The following is a 26,765-nucleotide window of genomic DNA, read 5'->3' on the forward strand; positions in this document are numbered from 1 at the left end:
TTTAGCTCCCACATTAACTGTGAGAACACATAATGTTTGGTTTTCCATTTCTGAGTTACTTCACTTAGAATAATAGTCACCAATCTCATCCAGGTCACTGAAAATGCTGTTAATTCATTCCTTTTATGGCTGAGTAGTATTCCACTATGTGTGTGTGTGTATGTGTGTGTGTGTGTGTATATATATATATATATAAGGATACTTGCACCCACTTTATTCACTCATTGACTGATGGGCATTTGGGTTGGTTCCATAATTTTGCAATTGTGAATTGTGCTGCTATAAACATGCTGGTGCAAGTATCTTTTTTAAATAATGGCTTCTTTTCCTCTAGGTAGATACCCAGGAGCAGGATTGCTGGATCAAATGGTAGTTCTACTTTTAGTTCTTTAAGGAATCTCCACAGTTTTCCATAGTGGCAATACTAGTTTACATTCCCACCAGCAGTGTACAAGTGTTCTCTTATCGTTGCATCCATGCCAATATCCACTGTTTTTTGATTATGGCCATTCTTGCAGGAGTAAAGTAGTATTGCATTGTGGTTTTGATTTGCATTTCCCTGATCATTAGTGATAGTGGGCATTTTTTCATATGTTTGTTAGCCTTTCATTATATCTTCTTTTGAGAATTGTCTATTCATGTCCTTAGCCCACTTTTTGACAGGATTGTTTCTTTCTTACTGATGTGTTTGAGTTTTGTTGTAGATTCTGGGTATTAGTCCTTTGTCAGAGATACAGATTGTAAAGAGTTTCTGCCACCCTGTGGGTTGTCTGTTTACTCTGCTGATTGTTCCTTTTGCTGTGCAAAAGCTCTTTAGTTTAATTAGGTCCCAGGTATTTATCTTTGCTTTTATTGCATTTGCCTTTGGGTTTCTGGTCATGAAATCCTTCTCTAGGCCAATGCCTAGAAGGGTTTTCCAATGTTATCTTCTAGAATTTTTATAGTTTCAGGCCTTAGGTTTAAGTCCTTAATGTATCTTGAGTTGAGTTTTGTATGAGGTGCAAGATGAGGATCCAGTTTCATTCTCCTACATGTGACTAGCCAAGTATCCCAGCACCATTTGTAGAAAAGGTTGTCTTTTCCCCACTTTGTTTTTGTTCCCTTTGTCAAAGATCAGTCGGCTGTAAGTATTTGGGTTTATTTCTGGGTTCTCTGCTCTGTTCCATTGGTCTATGTGTCTATTTTTATGCCAGTACCATGCTGTTTTGGTTGACTATGGCCTTGTAGTATAGTTTGAAATCAGGTAGTGTGATGCCTCCAGATTTGTTCTTCTTGCTTACTCTTGCTTTAGCTAGGTGGGCTCTTTTTTGGTTCCATATGAATTTTAGAATTGCTTTTTCTAATTCTGTGAAGAATGATGGTGGTATTTTGATGCAGATTGCACTGAATCTGTAGATTGCTTTTGGCAGTATGGTCATTTTCACAATATTGATTCTACCCATCCACGAGCATGGGATGTGTTTCCATTTGTTTGTGTCATCTATGATTTCTTTCAGCAGTGTTTTCTTGTAGAGGTCTTTTGATTCCTTGGTTAGGTATATTCCTAAGTATTTTATTTTTTGTTATTGTAAAGGAAGTTGAGTTCTTGATTTGATTCTCTACTTGGCTGCTGTTGATGTGTAGAATAGCTATTTATTTGTGTATATTAATCTTGTATCCAGAAACTTTGCTGAATTGTTTTATCAGTTCTAAGAGCTTTCTGGAGGAGACCTTAAAGTTTTCAAGGTAAATGATCATATTGTCAGCAAACAGTGATAGTATGACATCCTCTTTTTTGATTTGGATGCCCTTCCTTTCTTCCTCTTGTCTGATTGCTCTGGCTAGGACTCCCAATACTATAATGAAGAGGAATGGTGAGAGTAGGTATCTTTCTCTTGTTCCAATTCCCAGAGGGAATGCTTTCAACTTTTCCCCATTCAGTATTATGTTGGCTGTGGGTTTGTCATAGATGGCTTTTATTACATTATAGTATGTCCCTTGTATGTCGATTTTGCTAGAGTTTTAATCATAAAGGAAGCTGGATTTTGTGGAATGCTTTTTCTGCATCTACTGAGATAATCATGTGATTTTTGTTTTTAATTCTGCTCATGTAGTGTATCACATTTATTGACTTGTGTATGTTAAGCCATCTCTGCATCCCTGTTATAAAACCCACTTGATCATATTAAAAGGATTACCTTTTTAATATGTTGTTGAATTCAGTTAACTAGTATTTTTTTTTAAAGGCCCTGAATTTCGTGGGGCCTGACTAGAACACTGGAGTATAGGATGAATCAACCAAGAATCTGACCCTCATGCAACTTACTTAGAATCCTAGGCATATTAATTTTTTTTTGAAAGAAAGAGAAAGAGAAAGGGGGAGCGAGAACAGTCTTGCTCTACTGCCCAGGCTGGAATGCAATCTAAAAATAGGTATTAAAAACCTCTTTTATGCTGATAATTGTGCTTAACAGCAGAGACAGGAAGGAATAAGGGGAGAAAATAACAAACAGTCAACCAATATTTCATTTAAGTCTGTGAAATGCTATGCAAATGCTGAAGAGTGATTTACTTCCAATTACATGGTCACTTTCAAAATAGGTATAATGTGATACTAAGAAAAATGTATATTGTGTGGACCTGGGGTGAAGAATTCTATAAATATTCACTGAGTTTACTCGTTTCAGGTCTGAGTTCAAATCATAGATGTCCCTGTTAATTTTCTATCTCGTTGATCTGTCGAATATTAACAATATGGTGTCAGTCTCCCGCTATTATTGTGCAGGAGTCCAAGTCTCTTTATAAGTCATTAAGAACTTGTCTTATGTATCTGGGTGTTCCTATATTGGGTGCATATATATTTATGATCATTGACTCCTGTTGTTGCATTGATCCTTTTACCATTATGTAATGTCCTTCTTTGTTTCTTTTAGTCTTTGTTACTATTAAAGTCTATTTTGTCAAAGATGAAAGTTACAACTCCTGTTTTTGTTTTTGTTTTGCTCTCCATTTGATTGGTAAGTCTTCCACCAACCCTTTGTTTTGAGTCTTTGTATGTCCTTGCTTATGAGATGGATCTGGATACAGCTTACCGATGGGTTTTGACTTTTTATTCAATTTCCCTGTGTTTTTGATTGGGGCATTTAATCCATTTAAATTTAGGATTAATATTGATATTTGTGAGTTTAATATTGTTGTTTAATGCTAGCTGGCTATTTTGCCCATTAGTTGATATAGATTCTTCAATATGGAGATACTCTTTACCTTTTGGTTAGTTTTTGGGATGACTGATACTGGTTGTTCCTTTCTGTGTATAGTGCTTCTTTCAGAAGCTCTTGCAAAGCAGGCCTGATGGTGATGAAATCTCTGAGTGCTTGCTTGTTTGTGAAAAATTTTATTTTTCCTTTATTTATGAAGCTTAGTTTGCCTGGATATGAGATTCTGGGTTGAAAATTCTTTTCCTTGAGGATATTGAATATTGACCTCTTCTAGTTTGTAGGGTTTCTGCTGAGAGATCTGCTGTGAGTCTGACAGGCTTCCCTTTATAGGTAACCTGACCTTTCTCTCTAGCTGCCCTTAGAATTTTCTCCTTTATTTCAACCCTGGTGAATCTAACGATTATGTGTCTTGGAGTTGCTCTACTTGAGGAATATCTTTGTGGTGTTCTCTGTATTACCTGGAGTTGAGTATTGTCCTGCCTTACTAGGTTGGGAAAGTTTTCCTGAATAATATCCTGAAGAATATTTTCCAGCTTGGATTCATTCTCTTCATGACATTCAGGTACACCTATCAAATGTAAATTAGGTCTTTTCACATAGTCCCATATTTCTTGGAGACTTTGCTCATTCCTTTTTACTCTTTCTTCTCTAAACTTGTCTTCTCGTTTCATTTCATTAAGTTGGTCTTCGACCTCTGATATCCTTTCTTCTGCTTGATCAATTCGACTGTTAAAACCTGTGCATACTTCACAGAGTTCTTGTATTATTCGATTTCATTAATTCACTTATATTCCTCTCTAAATTGTCTATTCTTGTTAGGATTTCATCAAACCTTTTATCGAGGTTCTTAGTTTCTTTACGTTGGGCTAGAACATGTTCTTTTAACTCAGAGAAGTTTCTTATTATCCACCTTTTGAAGCCTAATTCTGTTAATGGAATGCACTCATTCTCCATCAGGCCTTGTTCCCTTGTTGATGAGGAACTGTGATCCCCTGTAGAGGGAGAGGCATTCTGATTTTGGGTATTCTCAGCCTTTTTACACTGGTTTCTTCTCGTCATTGTAAATTTATCCACCTGTCATCTTTGTAATTACTGGCTTTCAAATTAGTTCTCTGAGTGGATGTCCAACCTGTTGATTCCCAGTGCTGGAATGTGAGCAACCCACTGCACTGGCTGAAACGGCAGCATTAAGATTCATGGTGCTTTTCTGCCTGGGAATCTCCGGTCTGGCTTCCTTCTTGAGTCCCATTTTCAATCAGCTGAGTAGGTGACTCTGCCTTCCCAAAGCGCCACACATCGACCAAAAGGGGACCCAGTCCTGTTTACTCTGCACCAAGAACTGCCATGCCGGCCACAAGAATCATGCTGGCGACCCATGGGGCTCCTCCGCTGGGAATCTCCTGGTCCATGAGCAACAAAAATTCGTCTGAAAGTGTGGCATCCTCTCGTTCTCTGTGCTTTCACTGGGAGCTACAATCCTGAGCTGCTGGTGATCAGCCATCTTGGATCTCTCTCAGCTAGTATTTTGTTAAAGATTTTAGCATTTATGTTCATCAAGGATATCGGTCTGTAGTTTTCTTTTTTGGTCATGTCCTTTCCTGGTTTTGGTATTAGGGTGATGCTATTTCATGGAATTAATTAGGAAGGGCTACTTATTTCTCTATCTTGTGGAATAGTATCAAAAAGATTAGTATCAATTCTTTGAATATCTGGTAGAATTCTGTTGTGAATCCATCTGGCCTTAGACTTTTCTTGTGGTAATTTTTAAAATTACCATTTCAATCCCATTGTTTCTTATTGGTCTGTTCAGGGTATCCAATTCTTGCTGATTTAAGCAGCTAAGAAAGTTGTATCATTACAAGAATTTATCCATCTCTTCTTGGTTTTCTAGTTTATGTGCGTAAAGATGTTCACAGTAGCCTTGAATGATCTTTGTATTTCAGTGGTGTTAGCTGTAATATCTCCTGTTTTGTTTCTTAGTGAGGTTATTTGGATTTTCTCTCTTCTTTTCTTGGTTAATCCTGCAAATGATCTATCAATTTTATTTATCTTTTCAAAGAAACAGCTTTTTGTTTCATTTATCTTTTGCATTGCGTTTGTTTCAATTTCATTTAGTTCTATTCTAACCCTGGTTGTTTCCTTTCTTCTGCTGGGTTTGAGTTTGATTTGTTCTTGTTTCTCCAGTTCCTTGAGGTGTAACCTTAGAGTGTTGGTTTGTGCTCTTTCAATCTTCTTGATTTAGGGGTTTAGGGCTATGAGCTTTCCTTTTAGTACTGCCATTGCTGTATCCCAGAGGTCTTCATACATTGTATCTATCAAAAACGCATGCATTGAATGAAGACACCATCCCAAACAGGCTTTGTGTGAGCAACATGGCTGTTTATTCACCTGGGTGCAGGTAGGCTAAGGCCAAAAAGGGCATTAGCAAAGGGCAGTGGGATAGGAGTTGGTTTTATAGGTTTGGGGTTGGCAATGGAAAGTTACAGAGCAAGATCAGTTACAGTGGTTGGGGTAGGGGCAAGGAGTATACATTACCATAAGTTTAGTTACAATGGTGGGTGGGATAAGAGTAGTTAAAATGGTGGGGTAGGGTGAGGGGTAGTCACATTATCATAATAACAGTTAAGATGGCAGGGTGGGGTGAGAGGCTTGTGAAGGGACACTTTGCTGGGCGATTAGGGACAATGGCAAACATAGGTGGGGGGTGGGAGACAATCAGTGGAGGCAAGCAGGACTTCAGACTTTCAGGCTCCAGGCTTGCATATGGAGACCTGACAGTGTCATTATTGTCATTCAGTTCAAAGAATTTTTTAATTGCCATCTTGATTTCATTTTTGACCCAGTGCTCATTTAGGAGCAGGCTATTTACTTTCCATTTACTGGCATGGTTCTGAAGCTTCCTTTTGGAGCTGATTTCCAGTTTTATTCCACTGTAGTCTGAGAGAGTGCTTGATAGAATTTTCAATATTTTCTTAAATTTGTTGAGGCTTGTTTTATGGTCTATCATATGGTCTATCTTGGAGAAAGTTCCATGTGCTGTTGAATAGAATGCATACTCTGTGGTTGTTGGATAAAATGTTCCATATGTATCTGTTAAGTCCATTTGTTCCAAGGTATAGTTTAAATCCATTGTTTCTTTGTTGACTTTCTGTCTTGATGACCTGTCTAGTGCTGTCAGTGGAGTACTGAAGTCCACCACTACTACTGTGTTGCTGTCTATCTCATTTCTTAGGGCTATTAGTAATTGTTTTATAAATTTGGGAGCTCCAGTGTTAGGTGCATACATGGTTAGGATTGTGATATTTTCCTGTTGGATAAAGCCTTTTACCATTATATAATGTCCTTCTTTGTTTCTTTTAACTGCTGTTGCTTTAAAGTTTGTCTGATATAAGAATAGCTTAACCTGCTTGCTTCCTTTCGTGACCATTTGCATGAAATGCCTTTTTCCAACCCTTTACTTTATATGAGTTCTCATATGTTAGGTGAGTCTCTTGAAGGCAGTCGGTTGGTGAGATCTTATCCATTCTGTGGTTCTGTTTCTTTTAAGTGGAACATTAAAAGGCCATTAACATTCAATGTCAGTACTAAAATGTGAGGTACCATTGCATTCATTGTGCTCTTTGTTGCTTATATACTTTTGTTTTTGTTTTTGCATTTTGGTTTTATAGGTCCTGTGTTATTTATGCTTCAAAGAGGTTCTGTTTTGATGTGTTTCCAGATTTGTTTCCAGATTTAGAGCTCCTTTCAGCAGTTCTTGTAGTGGTGGCTTGGTAATGGCGAATCCTCTCAGCATTCATTTTTCCAAAAAAGACTGTATTTTTCCCTCATATATGATGCTTAGTTTTGCTGGATACAAAATTCTTGGATGACAATTGTTTTTCTGAGGAGGCTGAAGATAGGGTCCCAATCCCCTCTAGCTTGTAGGGCTTCTGCTGAGAAATCTGCTGTTAATTCGATAGGTTTTCCTTTATGAGTCACCTTGTGCTTCTGTCTCACAACTCTTAAGATTCTTTCTTTCATCTTAACTTTGGATGACCTGATGGATAAAGTGCCATGATCTTTTTGTGAGAATTTCCCAGGTGTTCTTTGTGCTTCTTATAGTTGAATGTCTAGGTTTCCAGCAAGGCCGGAGAAGAAGTTTTCATGGATTATTCCCCCAAATATGTTTTCCAAGCTTTTAGAATTCTATTCTACCTCAGGAACAGTGATTATTCTTAGGTTTGGTAATTTAACATAATCCCAGACTTCTTGGAGGCTTTGTTCACATTTTCTTATTCCTTTTTCTTTGTTGGATTGGGTTAAGTTGAAGACCTTATTTTTGAGCTCTGAATTTCTTTCTTATACTTGTTCAATTCTATTGCTGAGACTTTCCAGAGCATTTCACATTTCTAAGTTTGTCCAAAGTTTCCTGAATTTTTGATTGTTTTTCTTTAAGGTATCTATTTCTTTGAACATTTCTCCCTTCACTTCCTGTATTGTTTTGGATTTCCTTGCATTGGGCTTTTCCTTTCTCTGGTGCCTCCCTGATTAGCTTAGTAACTCACCTCCTAAATTCTTTTTCAGGTAAATCAGGGCTTTCTTCTTGGTTTGGATCCATTGCTGGTGAACTAGTGTGATTTTTTGGGGGGGTGTTAAAGAGCCTTGTTTTGTCATATCACCAGAGTTGGTTTTCTGATTCCTTCTCATTTAGGTAGGCTCTGTCAGAAGGAAAGTCTAGGGCTAAAGGCTATTGTTCAGATTCTTTTGTCCCACAGGGTGTTACCTTGATACTCTCCCCATTTTCTTATGGATGTAATTTCCTGTAAGCCAAACTGCAGTGTTTACTGCCACTCTTCTGGGTCTAGTCACCCAGTGAGTCTACTCGGCTCTGGGCTGGTACTGGGGGTTATCTGCACAGAGTCCTGTGATGTGAACTGTCTATAGGTCTCTCTTCTGTGGATACCATTACCTGTTCCAGGAGGTGGTCGGGGGGAGGTGTGCAGTAAACTCTGTGAGGGTTCTTAGCTTTGGTGCTTTAATGCTCTATTTCAGGTGGCACTTTTCAGAGAGCATCAGCTATAGCAGTATAGAAAGGGACCAGTGGTAGGCAGGGCCCTAGAACTCCCAAGATTATATGCCCTTTGTCTTCTGCTACCAGGGTGGGAAGGGAAGGACCATCTGGTGGGGGTAGGGTTAGATGTGTCTGAGCTCAGACTCTCCTTTGGTGGGTCTTGCTGAGGTTGCTGTTGGGGATGAGGGTGAAATTCTCAGGTCACTAGAGTTGTGTACCTAGGAGGATTATGATTGCCTCTGCTGATTCATGCAGTTATCAGGGAAGTGGGGGAAAAGCCAGCGGTCACAGGCCTCAGCCAGCTCTTACACAAACTGAAGGTCCAGTCTCACTCCCATCATGCCCCCACCAATATCCCCAAGTCTGTTTCCAGGTAATGGGCGAGATGGGCTTGAAAACTTGCCCCAGGCTACCCACCTTCCAGCTGCAAAAGAAAAGGAGTTGGTTCTTCCCCCTCCTATTGAGTCTGCACACCATATTTATGCCCTCCCTGAGTTCTGGTCAGGAGGATTCTCACTCCATTCAAACTGTTACAAAGTTCAGCTAGAGATTTGCTTCTCCCTGTGGAGTTTTATACCCTGCTCCTCTGTCTGCCCTCCAGATGGATCCCTTTGGTGCCAGGCAGGAACAACCTGCTTTGGACTCAGTGAGCTCCAGGGGCCTTTCTGCTGCGTCCTCTACCCCTGTATTTCACTTGGCTCTCTAAATTTACTCAGCTCCAGGTAAAGTCAGAAACCTTCCCACAAACAGACCTTCAGTTTCTCTAGTGAGGGTGTGTGTTTGGGAGAGGAGTGTCTGCCTTTCCTAATTCCACAGTTGGGGAACTCACAGTATTTGGGGTGTTTCCTGGGTCCTGCAGTAACAGTTCGCTTCCTTTAGATGATCTGTGGGTCCTCCATTGCTGGTTTGTTCTTGCAGTCAATGTGGAGTTAAAATTAACAATACGAGCCTCCACAGGCTGCTCTGTCTGGAGCTGCAATCTAGTCCTGCCTCCCATCTGCCATGATCTCACAAGAGCAAGTTTTTTAATACTAAAAGTAATATTATAGCTCTGTAAGTCTAAATAATGTCATGATTATTTATCCATGAACTTATTCTCATTGATAACGTTTACAGGTAGTAAATAATTTTTTCAAATATGTATCAATACAATTATTCTAAATTCTCTGAATATGAATAGCTTTTAAAATGTTTATCTGTATTGTATATTACTAATAGGAACAAGGACAATAGACTGACTTTCCCACCATCTATGTGGCTATGTACTTTTATCTTGGCATGTCTGTATAGCTTTCATTGAGATCAGTTTTCATAATGAATAGTCTCAAATTTGGGGGAATTCATTGCATATTATAACATTTCTTAATATTGACTCAATCAGCCTACCACTCTAAAGGGTCACAAATTATAACAGGACTTTTAAAGTGAAGTGCTAAGTATCTGAATGCAAAAACTAAATGAAAAGGCTTGAAATTTCATTTGTAGCTTAATTAATCCAAGTTAAGCAGACCCCCCAAGCAAGCCACATGATCGTTATGCAACTTTGTATAGCAGTCAGCAGCCCCTGCAAATATACTTTATTTTGATAGAATCTACTTTGGTTCTGTTTATTATTAAACAGATTCTGACCCTCACTTACTTGACTGCCTGTCCCTCACAAGAAGAACTATATATAATTTTTAACAAACACACACATAGGCAAATCTCATTGAAGAATGCATTACATTACAAAAATATATTTTCTTTAGGTTGAAAAAAACTCAAACCAATTTCCCCACAGAACTAATGTTATAAGCAGTAGTAAGATTTCCAGACTAGTTTATAAAATTTTACATCTTTATTTAATGTGTTCTCAGTTGAACAACAGAACTTAATTCTAGGTAGTTGGGGGACCATCAGGAACAGGCATAGCAAAAGGGCAGCGTTTATTATTACTGTTATTAGTACCAGCAGTAATAATACCAGCCACCACTTATAGAACACCCATCATGTGTTAAGGATTATAATAAATACTTTACCTAGTTGGCTTCCTTTAATTTCCATAACTACTCTATGAGATAGAGTAGTTTTTTCATTTTATTATTGTTTTCATTTTATAGGTTAAAAAATGGGCTTTAAAAAACACTAAGTGACTTGGCTAAGGTCACATAGATCAGAAGTCATAGAGTCCCAGGACTCACACTTAGGTCCCCATAACTTCCAAAGTCCATGCTGCCTACCACTTTGCTACACTGCCAGGCTTCAAAATACCAACTTTCCTTCTCACAGCCAAAATTCCCAACCCTTCAATAAAAGCGATCCCAGCTACATAATAGGAGAAACCATTCTGATCTCATTTACACTAGATATAAATAATCTTGCCAGAAGTAGTGTTTTCATCATCTAAAAAGAAGGCAAGATAAACTCAACTGAATTCAATTATGGTATATTAGGTAGTGAAACAAAAGTAAGGAGAACAGCTTGCAATGGAAACAAGATCAGCCCTACTTAAGAAGACATCTATACCTGTCTGACTGCATCTTTTCTTTTTCAGAAATACCACTACACCATTCAATGTGATTCTGAGAGATTTATTAATCATGTGGCCTTCCTGCCACAAACTCAAGTAGTCATGAGAACCAAGTGGGGCCACTACATTTTCCCCCCTGCAAATTATACCATTGGGAAAAACAACAGTCACTCATACTTATTTGAAATCTGGAACTATAAGAATGATACACATGTGCACATAGGCAGTCCATGGAGAGACCCTGTTCAGAGAATAAAGCCAACACAGAGGAAAACGAAACTGAAGGATGCAGAGACCAAACTGTGTGGTGCTAGAACCTCTGGATTCTGTCATGGCTGAGGCTAGGGATTCACTTCTTATTTCATCACAGCTATTTGAGTCAATCAATTTCCCATTTTGATAAAGTTAATCTGCGTTAGGTCTCTGGTGCCAGATCTCAAAAGAGCCTTCATTTAGAAAACTCTTGATGTCATATTTTCTAGGCAGTGCTTTTGGAAGTTCTATGTCCATTTCAACACTCACAGACATGGTACAAGCAAGAGGGAAAATGAAGAAAATTCCAATTTCAGATCAGGAATGACTAGTGAATGCTAAATAGAAGCATATACAAATGGTGTTGGCAAAGTTAAAGAAAGTATTGATAAATATATTTTCCTACTTAGAATATATACCAAAATCTGAAAGTAGCATGATTCTCTCATCTATACACTCATATTTTCATTCATGATGTTTGACAGAAAATCACAACGCTATAATGTTATATAAGGCATAAAATTATATAAGGCAACAGGTGTAAAATGTAGAAAAGTGTTTATCACAAATAAAATACACAGTTCCAGCAAATTTGATATGTTTAATTTGACTTTTAAAAATACCTATTTTACATGACTTAAATATTCACTTAAAAGTGTTTGTTTCCCAACTTATACTCTATCAATTTAAATCATTCTGAAAGTAAACATATAGCTATCAAAGTTTTATAGAACTTAAGGTTTGACTTTTCATTCTTATCTTTCTGGATTAGTATTTCTCCTTAAAGTTATTAGTTGCTTTCTATATTAATAATATTTCAGGTACAAAAGTTATATGTAACTAAGACATAAATAAGAGTTGTTCCTCAAAACATGGTAGCAATCCCTTACAATCCCAACTTAAGGTGATTTAGCATTTATATTCCAAAGAACTCTCAGTTGCTAATGACAGAAAACCTAATCCAAACCGGTGTAAGCAAAAAGGCAGTATAATGGGTCATGGGGCTGAAACTACAGGATTAGAAATAGGCTTACAAATCGCTATATATTTATCAAACTATAAAATACAGTAGCAATTTCTGTACATATGTGTACCATTTAGTTGTACTTAAATGCACAATTATTTTGTATATAAATAAAATTCTACAAAATGAATATACTGTCACTGCTATCTGTTCTTCCACATATTAATCAAATATTTTAGCTGCATATTTAGCTTTCAAACAGTTCCTAATTATAAGTTTCATAACACTTTCGACTAGGTATATATTTTGGCCTCAAAATATACCATCAGGACTCAGTTTCTCTCCCTCTATCCTCTCAGTCCTATTTTCTGATATTCTGGGCTTCTTCTCAGCTCCATGTGATGTGTGAGGCTGTGGTGCTTGAATCTGTTACAGCTATCTTCCAGTGGAGGTATCCTGATATATGCTCATACAATTTCAAACAATCACTTTGCTGAAGGAGTAGTGTGCTGACTGCTTAGGGATAGGTCACACACATCATCTCTGAGTTGGTGGAGGTAGCCTTACTCTAAGAGCAGGAAAGGGATAGATTCACAAAAGAAAAATCAAGGTATTTTTTTCAGAAGATCAGGAGTACATGCCCAGTACAAATTATTTCCTTTCATAATAAAGATAATATTAGTAAACAGTAACAACTAAAAGTATGCTTTAAAGTTTTCATTTTGCTAAAATACATAAATAATTTCTTGAAAATAGTACTATTCATTAGATTTTCATTACTGTTTTCCTCTGATGCTATGACTTAAATAATGAAAACTTTTATTTCCCCTCTCTTAAATTCCTTTTGAAGTGTTAACTGAAATTAAGGGTTTTGGCAGCTGTGGCTATAAAAAAGTAATAAGATATTTTCAAACAGTTAGAGATTAAGACCAATTTTTCTAAGAGAACTGTACTAGTCCAAGTTCTTGGTCACAAAAAATAGAAGTGATTTCTTGTTAAGCAGGAAAGGATTTGATGGCACAAAAAATGATGAAGCTATAGAAACAGACTTGGAAATAAGATGGCACTAAAGAAGGTTATGAAGCCAGAACTGCAACCAAAATGATGCTGAAAAGAAAGCCTAGGAAGCCTCTGCTGAGAATGTGGTACTACCACCACTGCTGGTACCAGTATATCCACTGGTACGAGACAACAGATGCTGCTCTAGCCACAAGAAGACTAAATTCTAAATTATACCTACTACTTTGCATCACTTTTCCTAGATGTGAAGTCTCATACAGAGATTTCCAACTGGTTGATGGAAACTCTGTCACAGGAGGTCATATGCCCCAAACTCTTGCTGTCACAAGAGTTATGAGAGGAACTATCTGCCCCACTTTGGCATCCACAGAGGGAGGTAGAACCTAAGGCACTCAGAATAAACCCTTACATACAATGAGCCATCAATAATTTTTCTATTCTTGTAAAACACTGTTTAAGGAATTAGGTAGCAAATATTGTTTTCACAATGGTATTATGTGACTTATAGCACAATCTTTATTAATAAGAAACACATGGGCCAGGTGCAGTAGCTCATGCCTGTAATCCCAGAACTTTGGGAGGACAAGGTAGGTGAATTGCTTGAGCTTACTAGTTCAAGACTAGACTGGGCAACATGGAGAAACCCCCTCTACAAAAAATACAAAAATCAGTCTAGTATGATGGTGTGCACCTGTAGCCTCCTCTACTTGGAAGGCTGAGGTGGGAGGATTGCTTAAACCTGGTAGTTGAACCAAGACCATGCCACTGCACTCCAGCCTGGATGACAGAACCAGACCTTGTCTCCAAAAAAAGGGAAGGAAGGAAGGAAGGAAGGAAGGAAGGAAGGAAGGAAGGAAGGAAGGAAGGAAGGAGGGAAGGAGGGAAGGAGGGAAGGAGGGAAGGAGGGAAGGAGGGAAGGAGGGAAGGAGGGAAGGAGGGAAGGAGGGAAGGAGGGAAGGAGGGAAGGAGGGAAGGAGGGAAGGAAGGAAGGAAGGAAGGAAGGAAGGAAGGAAGGAAGGAAGGAAGGAGGAAGGAAGGGAGGGAGGGAGGGAGGTGAGTAGAGGGAGGGAGGGAGGGAGGGAGGAAGCAAGGAAGGAAAGGAAAGGAGGAGGGAGGGAAGGAAGGAGGGAGGGATTGACCACATGCTTCAGTAGCCTATATACTAAAATTGGAACTTCATATGGAACCAAAGACTTCCTGAACCAACTTCCCTGAAGACACAGGGAAGATTAGCATGGCCCCCGCACAAATTTGTGAAGTGTTTCATTAAAAAAAGAAACACAAGAAAGATATTTCTAATATCACACAATTGTTGGTGGAATAGAGGCAAAAATGGATTACTCTAAATCAACCTTTTTGGCTCTAATTATAGCAAAAAACTTCCATCCCCACCACACCCAGTGTATTCTGCCTGTAGAACATACTTTAAGTCAAGTGGGCTTAACAAGGCAAAAACAATAAACCTAACAGGTAATCACAGCTTGTTCCTTAGGAGTTTATCACAACAGGTCATGGACAAGTTGTTTCGCTCTCCACCATGAGTACTAATTGGTCAAATAAAATCAGTCACTTACTACAAAGTAGGTACCAATGTTTATCTAGGTTAGTTTCCATTATAGCTACTGGAAACCTAATAGAGTAAATCTTCTGTTGTAAACTGACATAATTATGCTTTAGGTCACCCCTAAAGATTTCTGCCCAGATCTGAATCTATATACTTGAAAAAGAAAAACTGTCACTTGGTTCCTATATTACACTAAACTATTTCTGTTATTATAGGGTAAAGTCCCTTATTACTCGCTTTGGAATTCCACCCAAGACATATGGCTGTAAGTTCAATAAAATAAAGTATAAGATGTAAAGAAAATATTTTAAAAAACACGGTTTACAACACAAAGTTGTTTGAATTAAAGTATAAAAACTTGGAATCCAGCAATTTTATTTATAAAAATGTTTGGTTTTTTTAAAAGAAGAATCTAATTACTATACTATGCTTTCTCAACTCAGTTAAACACAAACTATATTCATTTCCAATTTTTTGTTCGATATTTAAATTAGAATAGCTTATAAATATACATAAGTGTTAATACATGAAGTAATTTAGAAATAATTTAATCTACTTTGTAGCAGTAGTCTAAATAATTCTTTGTACAGCTATATATAGATAGGTTGCTGCATATTTTTTTACATGAATAAAGAAGCTGTGCAATTAATATAAAAGTTACTTTTAATCACTAAAATATCTTTAGAAAAAGAAATTCTAATACTATTTACTAATCCATCAAATACAGTAGAAATTTCTAAACATATGCATACAATTATATTTAAATTCATATGTGATTACTATTTTGCACATGAAAAAAATTTACAAAACACACTACCACTGCTATCTGTTCCTTTGTATGTTCATTGATTTATCACATATTTTAGCTAAACATGTAGCTTTCAGATAGTTCCTAATTTTAAGTTTCATAACATTTCATTTATTCCACAGCATTAGGAGCTGAAATGGGTCTAATATATTCAGGAAGAAAACAGAAATTCTGGGGTCTCTTTTGAACACATTTTCCTATACTGTTTTCAAAGCTTTTGTTTTGCTTTTTAGAAACTTGACTCATTTGTCTATTTTTTTTTAACTTTAGGATATACATGAAGTCATACTCAATAAATAATGTAATTTGATTAAAAGTGCTGTAAGAAACAAAATACTCAGCTTCCTAATATTTGAAATTAAAAAATTTTTTACACACATATATTTTATTGCACTTTAGATTCTGGGGTACATGTGCAAAACATACAGGACTATTGCATAGGTACATACACAGCAATATGGTTTACTACCTCCATATCCCTGTCACCTATATCTGGAGAAATCTCCCCATATTATTCCTCCCCAACCTCCTCACTTCCTGCTGTCCCTCCCCTAGCCCCTGCAACAGACCCCAGGGTGTGATGCTCCCCTTCTTGTGTCCGTATTCTCACTGTTCAACACCTACCTATGATGAGAACATGCAGAGTTTGTTTTTCTGTTCTTGTGTCAGTTTGCTGAGAATGATGTTTCCAGATTCAGCCATGTCCCTACAAAGGACACAAACTCATCGTTTTTTATGGCTGCATAGTATTCCATGGTATATATGTGCCACATTTTCCTCGTCCAGTCTATCATTGATGGGCATTTGAGTTAGTTCCAGGTCTTTGCTATTGTAAACAGTGGCACAACAAACATTTGTGTGCATGTGTCTTTATAATAGAATTTATAATCCTTTGGGTATACACCCAGTAATGGGATTGCTAGGTCAAATGGAATTTCTATGTCTAGATCCTTGAGGAATCGCCACACTGTCTTCCACAATGGTTGAACTAATTTACACTCCCACCAACAGTGTAAAAGTGTTCCTATTTCTCCACATCCTCTCCAGCATCTGTTGTCTCCAGAGTTTTTAATGTTCGCCATTCTGACTGGCGTGAGTTTGTATCTCAATGTGGTTTTGATTTGCATTTCTCTAATGACCAGTGATGATGAGCATTTTTTCATATGTTTGTTGGCCTCATATACGTCTTCTTTTGAAAAGTGTCTGTTTATGTGCATCGGCCACTTTTGAATGGGTTTGTTTGTTTTTTTCTTGTAAATCTCTTTCAGTTCTTTGTAGATTCTGGATATTAGCTCTTTGTCAGATGGGTAGATTGCAAATATTTTTCCCATTCTGTTGGTTGCCAGTTCACTCTAATGATTGTTTCTTTTGCTGTACAGAAACTCTGGAGTTTAATTAGATCCCATTTGTCTATTTTGGCTTTTGTTGCCATTACTTTTGGTGTTTTAGTAATGAAGTCCTTGCCGATGCCTATGTCCTGAATGGTTTTGCCTAGGTTTTCTTCTAGGGTTTTTATGGTGGTAGGTCTTATGTTTAAGTCTTTAATCCATCTGGAATTAATTTTGGTGTAAGATGTCAGAAAGGGGTCCAGTTTCTGCTTTCTGTACATGACTAGCCAGTTTTCACAACACCATTTATTAAACAGGGAATCCTTTCCCCATTGCTTGTTTTTGTCAGGTTTGTCAAATATCAGATGGTTGTAGATGAGTGGCATTGCCTCTGAGGCCTTTGTTCTGTTCCACTTGTCTATATCTCTGTTTTGGTACCAGTACCATGCTGTTTTGATTACTGTAGCCTTGTAGTATAGTTTGAAGTCAGGTAGTGTGATGCCTCCAGCTTTGTTCTTTTTGCTTAGAATTACCTTGGCTATGCGGGCTCTCTTTTGGTTCCATGTTAAGTTTAAGGTGGTTTTTTCCAGTTCTGTGAAGAGGGTCATAGGTAGCTTGATGGGGACAGCATTATATCTATAAATTACTTTGGGCAGTATGGCCATTTTCACAATATTGATTCTTCCTAAGCATGAGCATGGAATGTTTTTCCATCTGATTGTGTCCTCTCTTATTTCCTTGAGCAGTGGTTTGTAGTTCTCCTTGAAGAGGTCCTTTACATACTTTGTTAGTTGTATTCCTAGGTATTTTATTCTCTTTGTAGCAATTGTGAATGGCAGTTCATTCTTGATTTGTCTCTCTTTAAGTCTGTTATTGGTGCACCGGAATGGTTTTGATTTCTGCACATTGATTTTGTACCCTGAGACTTTGCTGAAGTTGCTTATCAGTTTAGGGAGATTTTGAGCTGAGACAATGGGGTCTTCTAAATATACAATCACATGATGTGCAAATAGAGACAATTTGACTTCCTCCTTTCCTAATTGAATACCCTTTATTTCTTTTTCTTGCCTGATTACTCTAACTACAACTTTTAATACTATATTGAATATGAGTGGTGAGAGAGGGCGACAAGTGGTGTCCTTGTCTAGCGACAGATTTCAAAGGGAATGCTTCTAGTTTTTGCCCATTCAGTATGATATTGGCTGTGGATTTTTCGTAAATTGCTTTTAGTATTTTGAGATATATTCTGTCGATACCTAGTTTACTGAGAGTTTTTAGCATAAAGGGCTGTTGAATTTTGTGGAAGGCCTTATTACATATTTTTACTATTTGTATAGCAAAAAGCAGAGGACAATAAAGGAAAGTATATATGCTGTGCAACTATGATCCACTACTGGCTACAGTGCTTAATAACTCTAGTGGAATAACTAATAGTTTTTCTTCACTTAAAATTCATTATGCTGCTAAGGAAAAGAAACTCTAATAAGGCCAAGGACACAATTGATGCACTGAACTGGGAAAGACTAAAGTTGTTAATTTATTCAGTCATTTCTTTGACAAATATTTTTTGAACTTCCTTCAAGTAACCAGTCTTATAACCAGTGGGATCCCTACTCTCTAGAAGACAACATTAAAAGGCATAGAGAGAATGATAAACAAATTATTACAAATGTGACGAAGGCTGTGAAGAGAAGGTATAAATAAACCAGGAGAACTCAGCCAGTTCAGGTCAAGGTAAACCTCCTTTAGAAGATGACATCTGATAACTGATCAGTTAGGTGGGAGGAGTTGAGGAAAGCAGAGAGTGTTTGCCAGTTAAAGGATGGAACCTGCAAAAACCCAGAGAAGAAGATTATTAACTATATTCATGAAATTTAAAAAAGTGTTTATAGTTAGAAAGGAGAGATAGAATTGTGTAAATATAACGTCAGGGATATGAGACTATCAGAAGGTAATGAGAAAGCTGTTAAGTACTAAGTAGGGAAGTGAAACAAATTTACAAAAGCAGTTTGGATTATGGGAGCAGAAGCTATCCTGAAATGGGCTAAAGACCATGAAAATAAACAATTCGTTTAAAAAATTTGATGGTGGGGTGAGAAAGGGAGTTGCAGCTGAAACAACAAGTTGATTAATTTGTTACTTTCATTTGATTCTTGGATTTATTTGTACATGTTTAAATGTTGACAGTGAAAAGCCTACAGGGAGAAGAAGGTGGAGGAAAGAAAAATTCCTCAGATGATTAAAAAGGGTGGAACCCACACCTCAGGAAATTATAGGTAATCATTAACCCAATGTGTTATTTTCTCCAAAAGTGCTTGATGGCAGTAAAGTCAGGTAAGATTTATCCAGGGTCATAATACTTGTCGGTTGATATAAAGATGACTAACGGGAAAAGATTTTGCAGACACTGAAATGAGAGTAAAGTGATTGGAGTCTATGATAGATAAGATAATGCAAATAGTAAGGGTCTAATAAAGAGATCTTAATGTAGTCAGATAGGAGGAAGTAATCAGAGGCAAGATGTCTGGATTTGTTATTTCACAGTTGGAAAATCTGTAATGAAGGCTCCAAACATGGTTCTTTGTGGGTAGAGCTCAACACGAGAGCTAAGGAGGTCAAGGAATTTTTCCACCAGGAATGCCCTCTTTGCATAGGACCATTGTCCTTTTGTTATGTTGTGTTCTCTGAGAAATCCATGCAATAAGACAGAATGCAATTCCTCCCTACCCCATCCTAACTCCACCCATTCCCACAAATTTTAAAATACCAAGGAGAAAAAGCAGGGTGGAATCCGAGAAAAAGGTAAACCAAGAAATAGAATGCTTGACCCTGCTTTTGGTTTTTCAAGCCTTTTTGTAATACACAGACCCCTTTGTTTAATCAGTATCTTACACGAAATACAAATGGTAAAACAGAAAAGTACAGCTGCTCTGCTAGAAGTAGGACCTGAGGTTTTGTTAAATGCCTCTTGTCCTTGTCCTTCCCACTTGCTTATATCTAGAAGACACCTAGGACCTCAGAGCACAACTGACCATTTTTGTTCAAGCCGAACAAAAAAGTAAAAATTCTATGCTTTCTTAAGACTACACATCCTAGTTTAGATCACTGTAGATCACATAAGTTAAGACAATGTAAGGAGCTATGGGCACAAAACTCTAACAAATAATGAAGAAACTTTACTTGTATCTCCCTTTCTATACTTAGCAGTAGGACTTTTTCATCTTTGGGAAGAAACCTGTATGTGCCAAAACTTTTATCAGACATTTTGTATAACTGCCTTCTATTCTTTTAAAATTCTTGTCAGGAAGTTATATTATTCTCAACTGCAAAAAGTTAAGGCCCAGAGAGGTCAAGTAACTTGCCCACAGTCACAAAGTTAATAAGTTAACAAGTCAGAATTCAAAGCTGATTTCAGAGCCCCAATGTCGATTATATCACATTGCCTCCAAGATTCAAGAATTTAACAATGTATCTTTATATATAAACTCTTCTGGCTAAAAGCCCATAAAATGTTTTTTCATACATATTATTAAAAACAGCTCAACCTTAGAGAATTATCATGTAACTGTTTTAGATTAATAGGGCATAACATGGGCATTCCAACAGATCTCTGCTGAATCTGCTTTCTTTTGGTAAATAACAACTCCACTGCTACTGCAGTAAAAGTTGATGTTGCTTTTTTCGGCTTGGTGGTCATTATATCTTAACTCTACACCTACATAATTGATGAGATTGTACCCTAGGAGTCAATGTAAACCAATATTATCAACCCAGAAAGGCTGGGTAGAGAGGAAATTGCACCTACTAAAAATATGTCTATAAAAGTAACAAAAGTCATGGAAACAAATATTTGAAGAAAATAGTCACTGAATAAGAGGATCATAAGAAAAAGAAGACCAAATCAATTCAACATATTGTAAAGCTCATTTTAATCAAAACCTTCAGAAAAAAGAAAATAAAGGTCAGATACATAGTTAAGAAAAATAAAGAAAATGTAAATACATAATTGGGGGCAAATATAAAAGGACTGACATGCTGGATTAAAAAAAGAGAGAACTAAGGACCACATAGAAATGTCTGTCCTTTTTCTACGTGTTATTATAGTAATGAATACATCTATTGGTCTTACAGAAACCATGTGAGATCGATAAAACTTCTTTCACTAGTCATTAATACTATTTTCCTCCCTCAATATTACTTCAATCCTTCATGGTTACCATCATACTGACTTTCAAAGTTGATAAAACCAATATAATTTTTATCAAGTCATTCTGCTCAAGAAATCTACAAAAGCATTGAGGTGCCTACTCCATAAAAAACTACCTGATTTGCAAGGACCTCTTCAATCCAGGCCCAGGTTACTAACTGAAATTAATTCCTACTGTGTACCTTCTACTCTTATTAGGCCACTCCCTATGCTCTGTGCCAGATCTTCTAAGCTTTCTTTTGTTCCTTCCATTATGGAACAGCTCTTCTCACCACCACCTACCAGTAACGTCTCATTTCTTCTATATGCCTCAAATCAAGCCCATTCCACACAGACTTATGGGTATTTACAAATGGAAAGAGTACCAGGTCAAAGTCAGGAAACCTGGGTTCTTAGTCTGGTTATGACATTATCCAGTAGTGTAACTCTGGGCAGACTTTTGATTTAAACAGCTAGTCCAAACTTTTGTTTCCTCATCAATAAAATGAGATATTTAATTAGATTATCTCTAAAATCTGTTTTAAAATTATTTAACTCCCAGAACACTTATAGTCTTAATACTTTATCACTTAATTGTACATTAAAGGTTTTATGTGTATTGAATCTTATTTACTAGGTTATATATAAACTTCCTGAAGATAAAAGTTACATAGTGTGTTTTACATTTTTGCAAACTCAGCAAGGTATGACACAGTGCTTGATAACATAAGGGTTCTCTTTCAGCTGTTTTATTTTAGCTATGGAATCACAAAATTACATGGGTAAACACTGGGCCAGAAGCATGATGTACTGCATTTTAAAACATGCATATTTTGTATTCCTTGAACAAATGAGTATATTTTGTATTCCTTGAAAAACTGAACATCTGAAATCCCTAAGCCTCTGGTTCAGGTATATTACTGAATAACATGTATCTAATGCAACTGAATAATTAAGGTATATTTTATTAACATTTTAAAATGGAAGATGTTTATATGAAAACATTCTAGTGGCTATCTGCATCAACTATAGCTAACCACTTTTGAAAATAAATCAGGGCATTAACCTTTATGCTAAAACTTTTTATAAACCAACTTTCCTTAATGCTACAGAAAAGCAGAGTCAACTGACTGCAAAAGGCTCATCTAGGCCAGAAAGTAAACTTGGCCAGAGATGGTATTATCTCCTTGTACTATAATTTTAAGTGCTTCTTAGGAATTAGAATGATGAATGTTTCCAGGGACAGGAGTTCAAACAGGGGGCATCATCCCCCTTATTATAGTTATGCACAAATTATTAAAATTATAAATATTTACATATATGTACATATGCACACCCAAGATACATTTTTGGTGCCTTCAGGGATTTTATTGTACTTTAATATGTGTTAATTTTATAGTAATTTTATAGTAACGCCAAATATGTAACACAATCACCTACTTTAGAACAATTTTATGAAGTAAGTTTTGTTTGAGACTTAAATCTTACTAATTAATCAGAGAATCCTAGAGGTGGGAAAAACTTAGAAGCACAGGTCTAACACAATGTTTGTTACATAGTAGGGGCTCAATAAATAAATATTTATCTAAGTGATCTTGTAATAGTAGTGAGGACAAAGGAAGACAATCCAAAATGAAGTGGTTTTTATTCCAACTCCATCATTCATTTAAGCAGTCGGCTCATTTTCACCTTACTTTCCTTATCTCTAACTTGCTTTATCTATCATGCAGAAATATCTAAACATTAGGAAAATGAAGAAATTACAGAAATAAGGCTTTATTTCTTTTACAGGCATAAAACACAGGGCCCAAATAACTCTCTTGTATGTATCATTCTGATCCCTATCTTTTTAAGTTAGGGTAGACGCTCATCTTATCTGAGTAAAAGAATATCAAAGCCAAGAATGCAGGTTTATTTGTTCAGATAACAAACATTTATTAAGCACCCACTATGTGCTGTGTAAATTCCAAGACAAAAGAAATGAATAGAAAACAAAACTCAGTACAAAGCGGGATGAGAGATACATAAACAAATGAAAGCATGTTCAAAGTGAAAATGGTCAGTTAGCAGTGAGGAAGGTTTGGGCAAACAAAGAAACCCTAGGTGGCATATAAGTTTTAGAAGATTGATAGATATTTCCAGATGCAAAGTTAAGGGAGAAGAGAAGGACAAAATATGCAAAGAAGAAAATGATGCTTGAAAATCTTCGGAAAATTGAATAAGGTTCCTAGGATGACTATGGGACAGTGGGATGAAAAGAAACTAACAGAATATAGGCAGAGATATGACCCTTCAAAGTCACATTATTCTGCAGTGGGGGATCACTAAGACATTTTAAAGCAGTAAGTATCATATCAGACTTTGTTTTATAAAAATGACACTAGATTGGGAGAGGAGGATTCTGAAGGCAAGATAAATTAGGAGAATTATACATCCCTTAGAATAGAGATAATAAAAGCTTCAGTTAAAGCAATCAAGATGAAAAGATATTAATGGAAAAAACATTTACATTTACATGTATTTTAAATACATGAAGACTAGAAGAGAGAGAAAAATATTGCACTTTCTTTTCTCAAAACTCATTCAAAATGTCCCAGCTTATTTCTGGTCCACCCAATACCATCAACCCCTTCCAATTTTCCCATTTCCATCCTTTTGTCCATTGGATCCCTGTCTTGATCATCTTTCTGAGGCTCTCCCAACACAACAGTTCATGTTCTAGAATATGCCACCAGTCAATGGCACTGTAACTACCTTTGCAAGCCCATCCAGGAGCCTCAGCTTGACTGTGACCCCAGAAGATTGTTTCCTGCTTACCTAGCAACATCAGACCAACTCTGGCCCCAGCAGACTATACCTTCTCTAACAAGGTCTGAACTCCGACTTTGGGGAAGGACCCTCTTCCAAGCTGTTCCTTCCTTAAATATTCTCCTCCTTCAGGCCTAGTATGTTTGTTATAGTTCTCTTTACACTTTTATAGTTACTAACATATCATAGCTTCATAATTCTTTATATTAAACTTTCCTTGTTTAAAATTACTTTGTGATTTGTCTCATTAGATTCAGAGAGATATTGACAATCATAAGAAATAAACAACTTACAATATTTATGGTGTGAGAATAAAAACATGAGAACCAATAACTAAGAAATTTTTTTAAAAGTAATGAAAAAATGAAAGTAAACCACCCATTAAGAGTCTCATAGGAGAATAAGACAGGGTCTCACTCTGTCCCCCAGGCTGCAGTGCAGTAACGTGGTCATGGCTCACTGTAGCCTCCATCTCCTGGGCTCAAGTGGTCCTCTCACCTCAACCTCCTGAGTAGCTGGGACTACAGGCACACAACATCACACTTGGCTAATTTTTGTATTTTTTTGTAGAAACAGGATTTGCCACGTTTCCCAGGCTGGTCTCCAATTCTTGGGCTCAAGTGATCCTCCTGCCTTGGTTTCCCAAAATGCTGGAAATACAGGTGTAAACCACCATGTCAACTTATTCATGTAACTTACTGGGTAACTATTATATGTACACCCATTAAGACTACTTATAGAACCTCAATATCAGAAAGTGGAATTTAAGACTTTAAAGTAAGAATTTTATATACATGATAAAGTAAAACATTAGGAAAATACCATTAACAACATGAGCTTAAGGACTTTAAAATGAAGACGTACAAAATTAAAGAACTTGGAATAATAGTGGCAAACCCGCATGTCAGTCGATGTTAGATTAAATGTTTCAGATTCGATTCTATGTAAAAGCCTAGAGCAGAAAGGCCAGGCATGGTGGCTCACACCTGTAATCCCAACACTTTGGGAGGCCAAGGTGGGCAGATCACTTGAAGCCAGGAATTCGAGTACAGGAATCTGAGTCCAGTCGAGTGGCCAACACAGTGAAACCCCGTCTCTACTAAAAATAGAAAAAATTATTTTGACATGGTAGTAGATGCCTGTAATCCAGCTACTTGGGAGGCTGAGACATGAGAATCACTTGAACCCTGTAGATGGAGGTTGCAGTGAGTCAAGATGGTGCCACTGCACTCCAGCCTGGGAGACAGAGAGAATCTGTCTCAAAAAAACAAACAAGCAAGCAAATAAACAAGCAAACCAACCAACCAACTAACAAACAGTGAATAAGTCCAGAAAGCCAACAAGGTCAACATGAGATTCAAGCTCAGAACTTTTTTTTTTTTTCTAAATTGTGGTACAATATACATAAAATTTACCAAATTAACCATTTTTAAGTATACAGTTCTGTGGCATCAGGTACATTCATATTGTTGTGCAACCATCACCACTATCCATCTCAACATTTTCATCTTCTTTAACTGAAGCTGTTTTTCCATTAAACAATAACTCTATTCCTTATTCTCCCTGGCCTCTAGCAACTACCATTCTACTTTCTGTCTCTATGAATTTGACTACTCTGTGTAACTCATAAAATAAAATCATACAACATTTGTCCTTTTGTGACTGGCTTATTTTACTTAGCATAATGTCTTCAAGTTTCATCCATGTTCCGGCATATGCCAGAATTTCATTCTTTTTTAAGAATGAAGAATATCACATTGCACGCATACATCGTATTTTGTTTATCCATGCATCTGCCAATGCATAACTGGTTTGCCTCCACCTTTTGGCTATTGTGAATTCTGCTGCTACAAACATGGGTGTATAAATATCTGAGTCCTTGCTATTCTTTTGAGTACACATCCAGAAGTAGCAATGCTGGGTCATATGGTAATTCTATGTATAACTTTTTTATGAAATGCCATATTGTTTTCCAGAGTGCCTATCCCATTTTATATTCATTCCCACCAGCAATGTACAAGGATACCCATTATTCTTTTCAGGCTGCCATTTAAGAAACACCCATTATGTGATATAAGGACATCTACTTAAAACCATATATTTGTTCAACTTATTCATGGTAACTTACTATTACAGCCCACTGAACAGAAGCAGTTGTTTTAAAGCCACTGCCCTTATGAAATCTGTATTTTAGTGAGATAATACAGACACAAAAATAAGAAACAACATATATATATATCATATAATAAATACAACTGAGGCAAATAAAACAAGGTAAAGAGATAAAATAGGGGAATGTTTTAAATGAGGTGGTGAGAAAATTCCACTCTGAATGTGGCATTTAGAAAGACCCTCAGGAAGTAAAGGAAATAGTTATGAGAGACCACAAAAAGCTCTGTTACCGAGCAAACTGGTTCTCCACATTTCTTAGTCAGCAAGCTATATTATATCTGCCATAAGATACAATTATTTAAAAGAAAAGTTAATCTACCTTTTTAAATCACTTAAAGGAGTGTCAAACTCTACTAAACATTAAGAAGTTGACTGTTTCTTTACAGAGAAGTTAAAATGGGACACATTAATAGACTTAAAGGACAATTGTTAGCTCTGATTAAAAATTGAGTAAGAGTGGCTACTACCTAGAGAAAAACCAAAAACGGTCAGGAAGACTTCTGTAAAAACCGCTATTGTCAAGTTATCCAGGTAAACTTTGGAGTTACCTCTAATAACTCACTTTATCTCACACTTTCTATCTAACAAACAAATCCTACCATCTTTACCTTAAAAGTATTCTGGAATTCCCCTTTCACTACCTCCATCATGATCATGATCATTCCGGTGTAAACCACTACCATCTCTTGACTGAATGGTTATCCTACAAATTGATTATCTATCCATTATATCATTGCTCCCTTGCAATCTGTTTTCTGTACAGTAGCTATAATGATCCTTGTAGACGATAATTCAGATCATGTATCTTTTCTGCTCAAAATCCTTTTTGGGGAAAATTCAAAGTCCTTCAAAGTCTTTACCAAGGTCTGTAAGGCAATACAGAATTCCATGTCCTCCACACTCATTA

The 26,765-nt window shown here is 36.8% G+C and overlaps 1 protein-coding gene across 7 annotated transcripts in view; it reads right to left on the reverse strand.

Moving 5' to 3' along the window:
- Positions 1-26,765, reverse strand: part of COMMD10 (COMM domain containing 10) — a 210,767-nt gene that overhangs the window by 100,192 nt on the left and 83,810 nt on the right. Inside the window, exon 6 of one of the 7 annotated variants that reach the window (XM_008991648.5) lies at positions 7,476-18,521. The exons of the other annotated variants lie outside the window; for them this stretch is intronic. Coding sequence (XP_008989896.4) covers positions 18,438-18,521 — 84 coding nt within the window. The 3' untranslated portion in view covers positions 7,476-18,437. Of the gene's footprint in view, positions 1-7,475; positions 18,522-26,765 lie in introns of those variants that run through there. 7 annotated transcript variants of the gene reach the window in all.

This window comes from Callithrix jacchus, chromosome 2 (genome assembly GCF_049354715.1).
Source record: "Callithrix jacchus isolate 240 chromosome 2, calJac240_pri, whole genome shotgun sequence".
Lineage (NCBI taxonomy): Eukaryota > Metazoa > Chordata > Mammalia > Primates > Cebidae > Callithrix > Callithrix jacchus.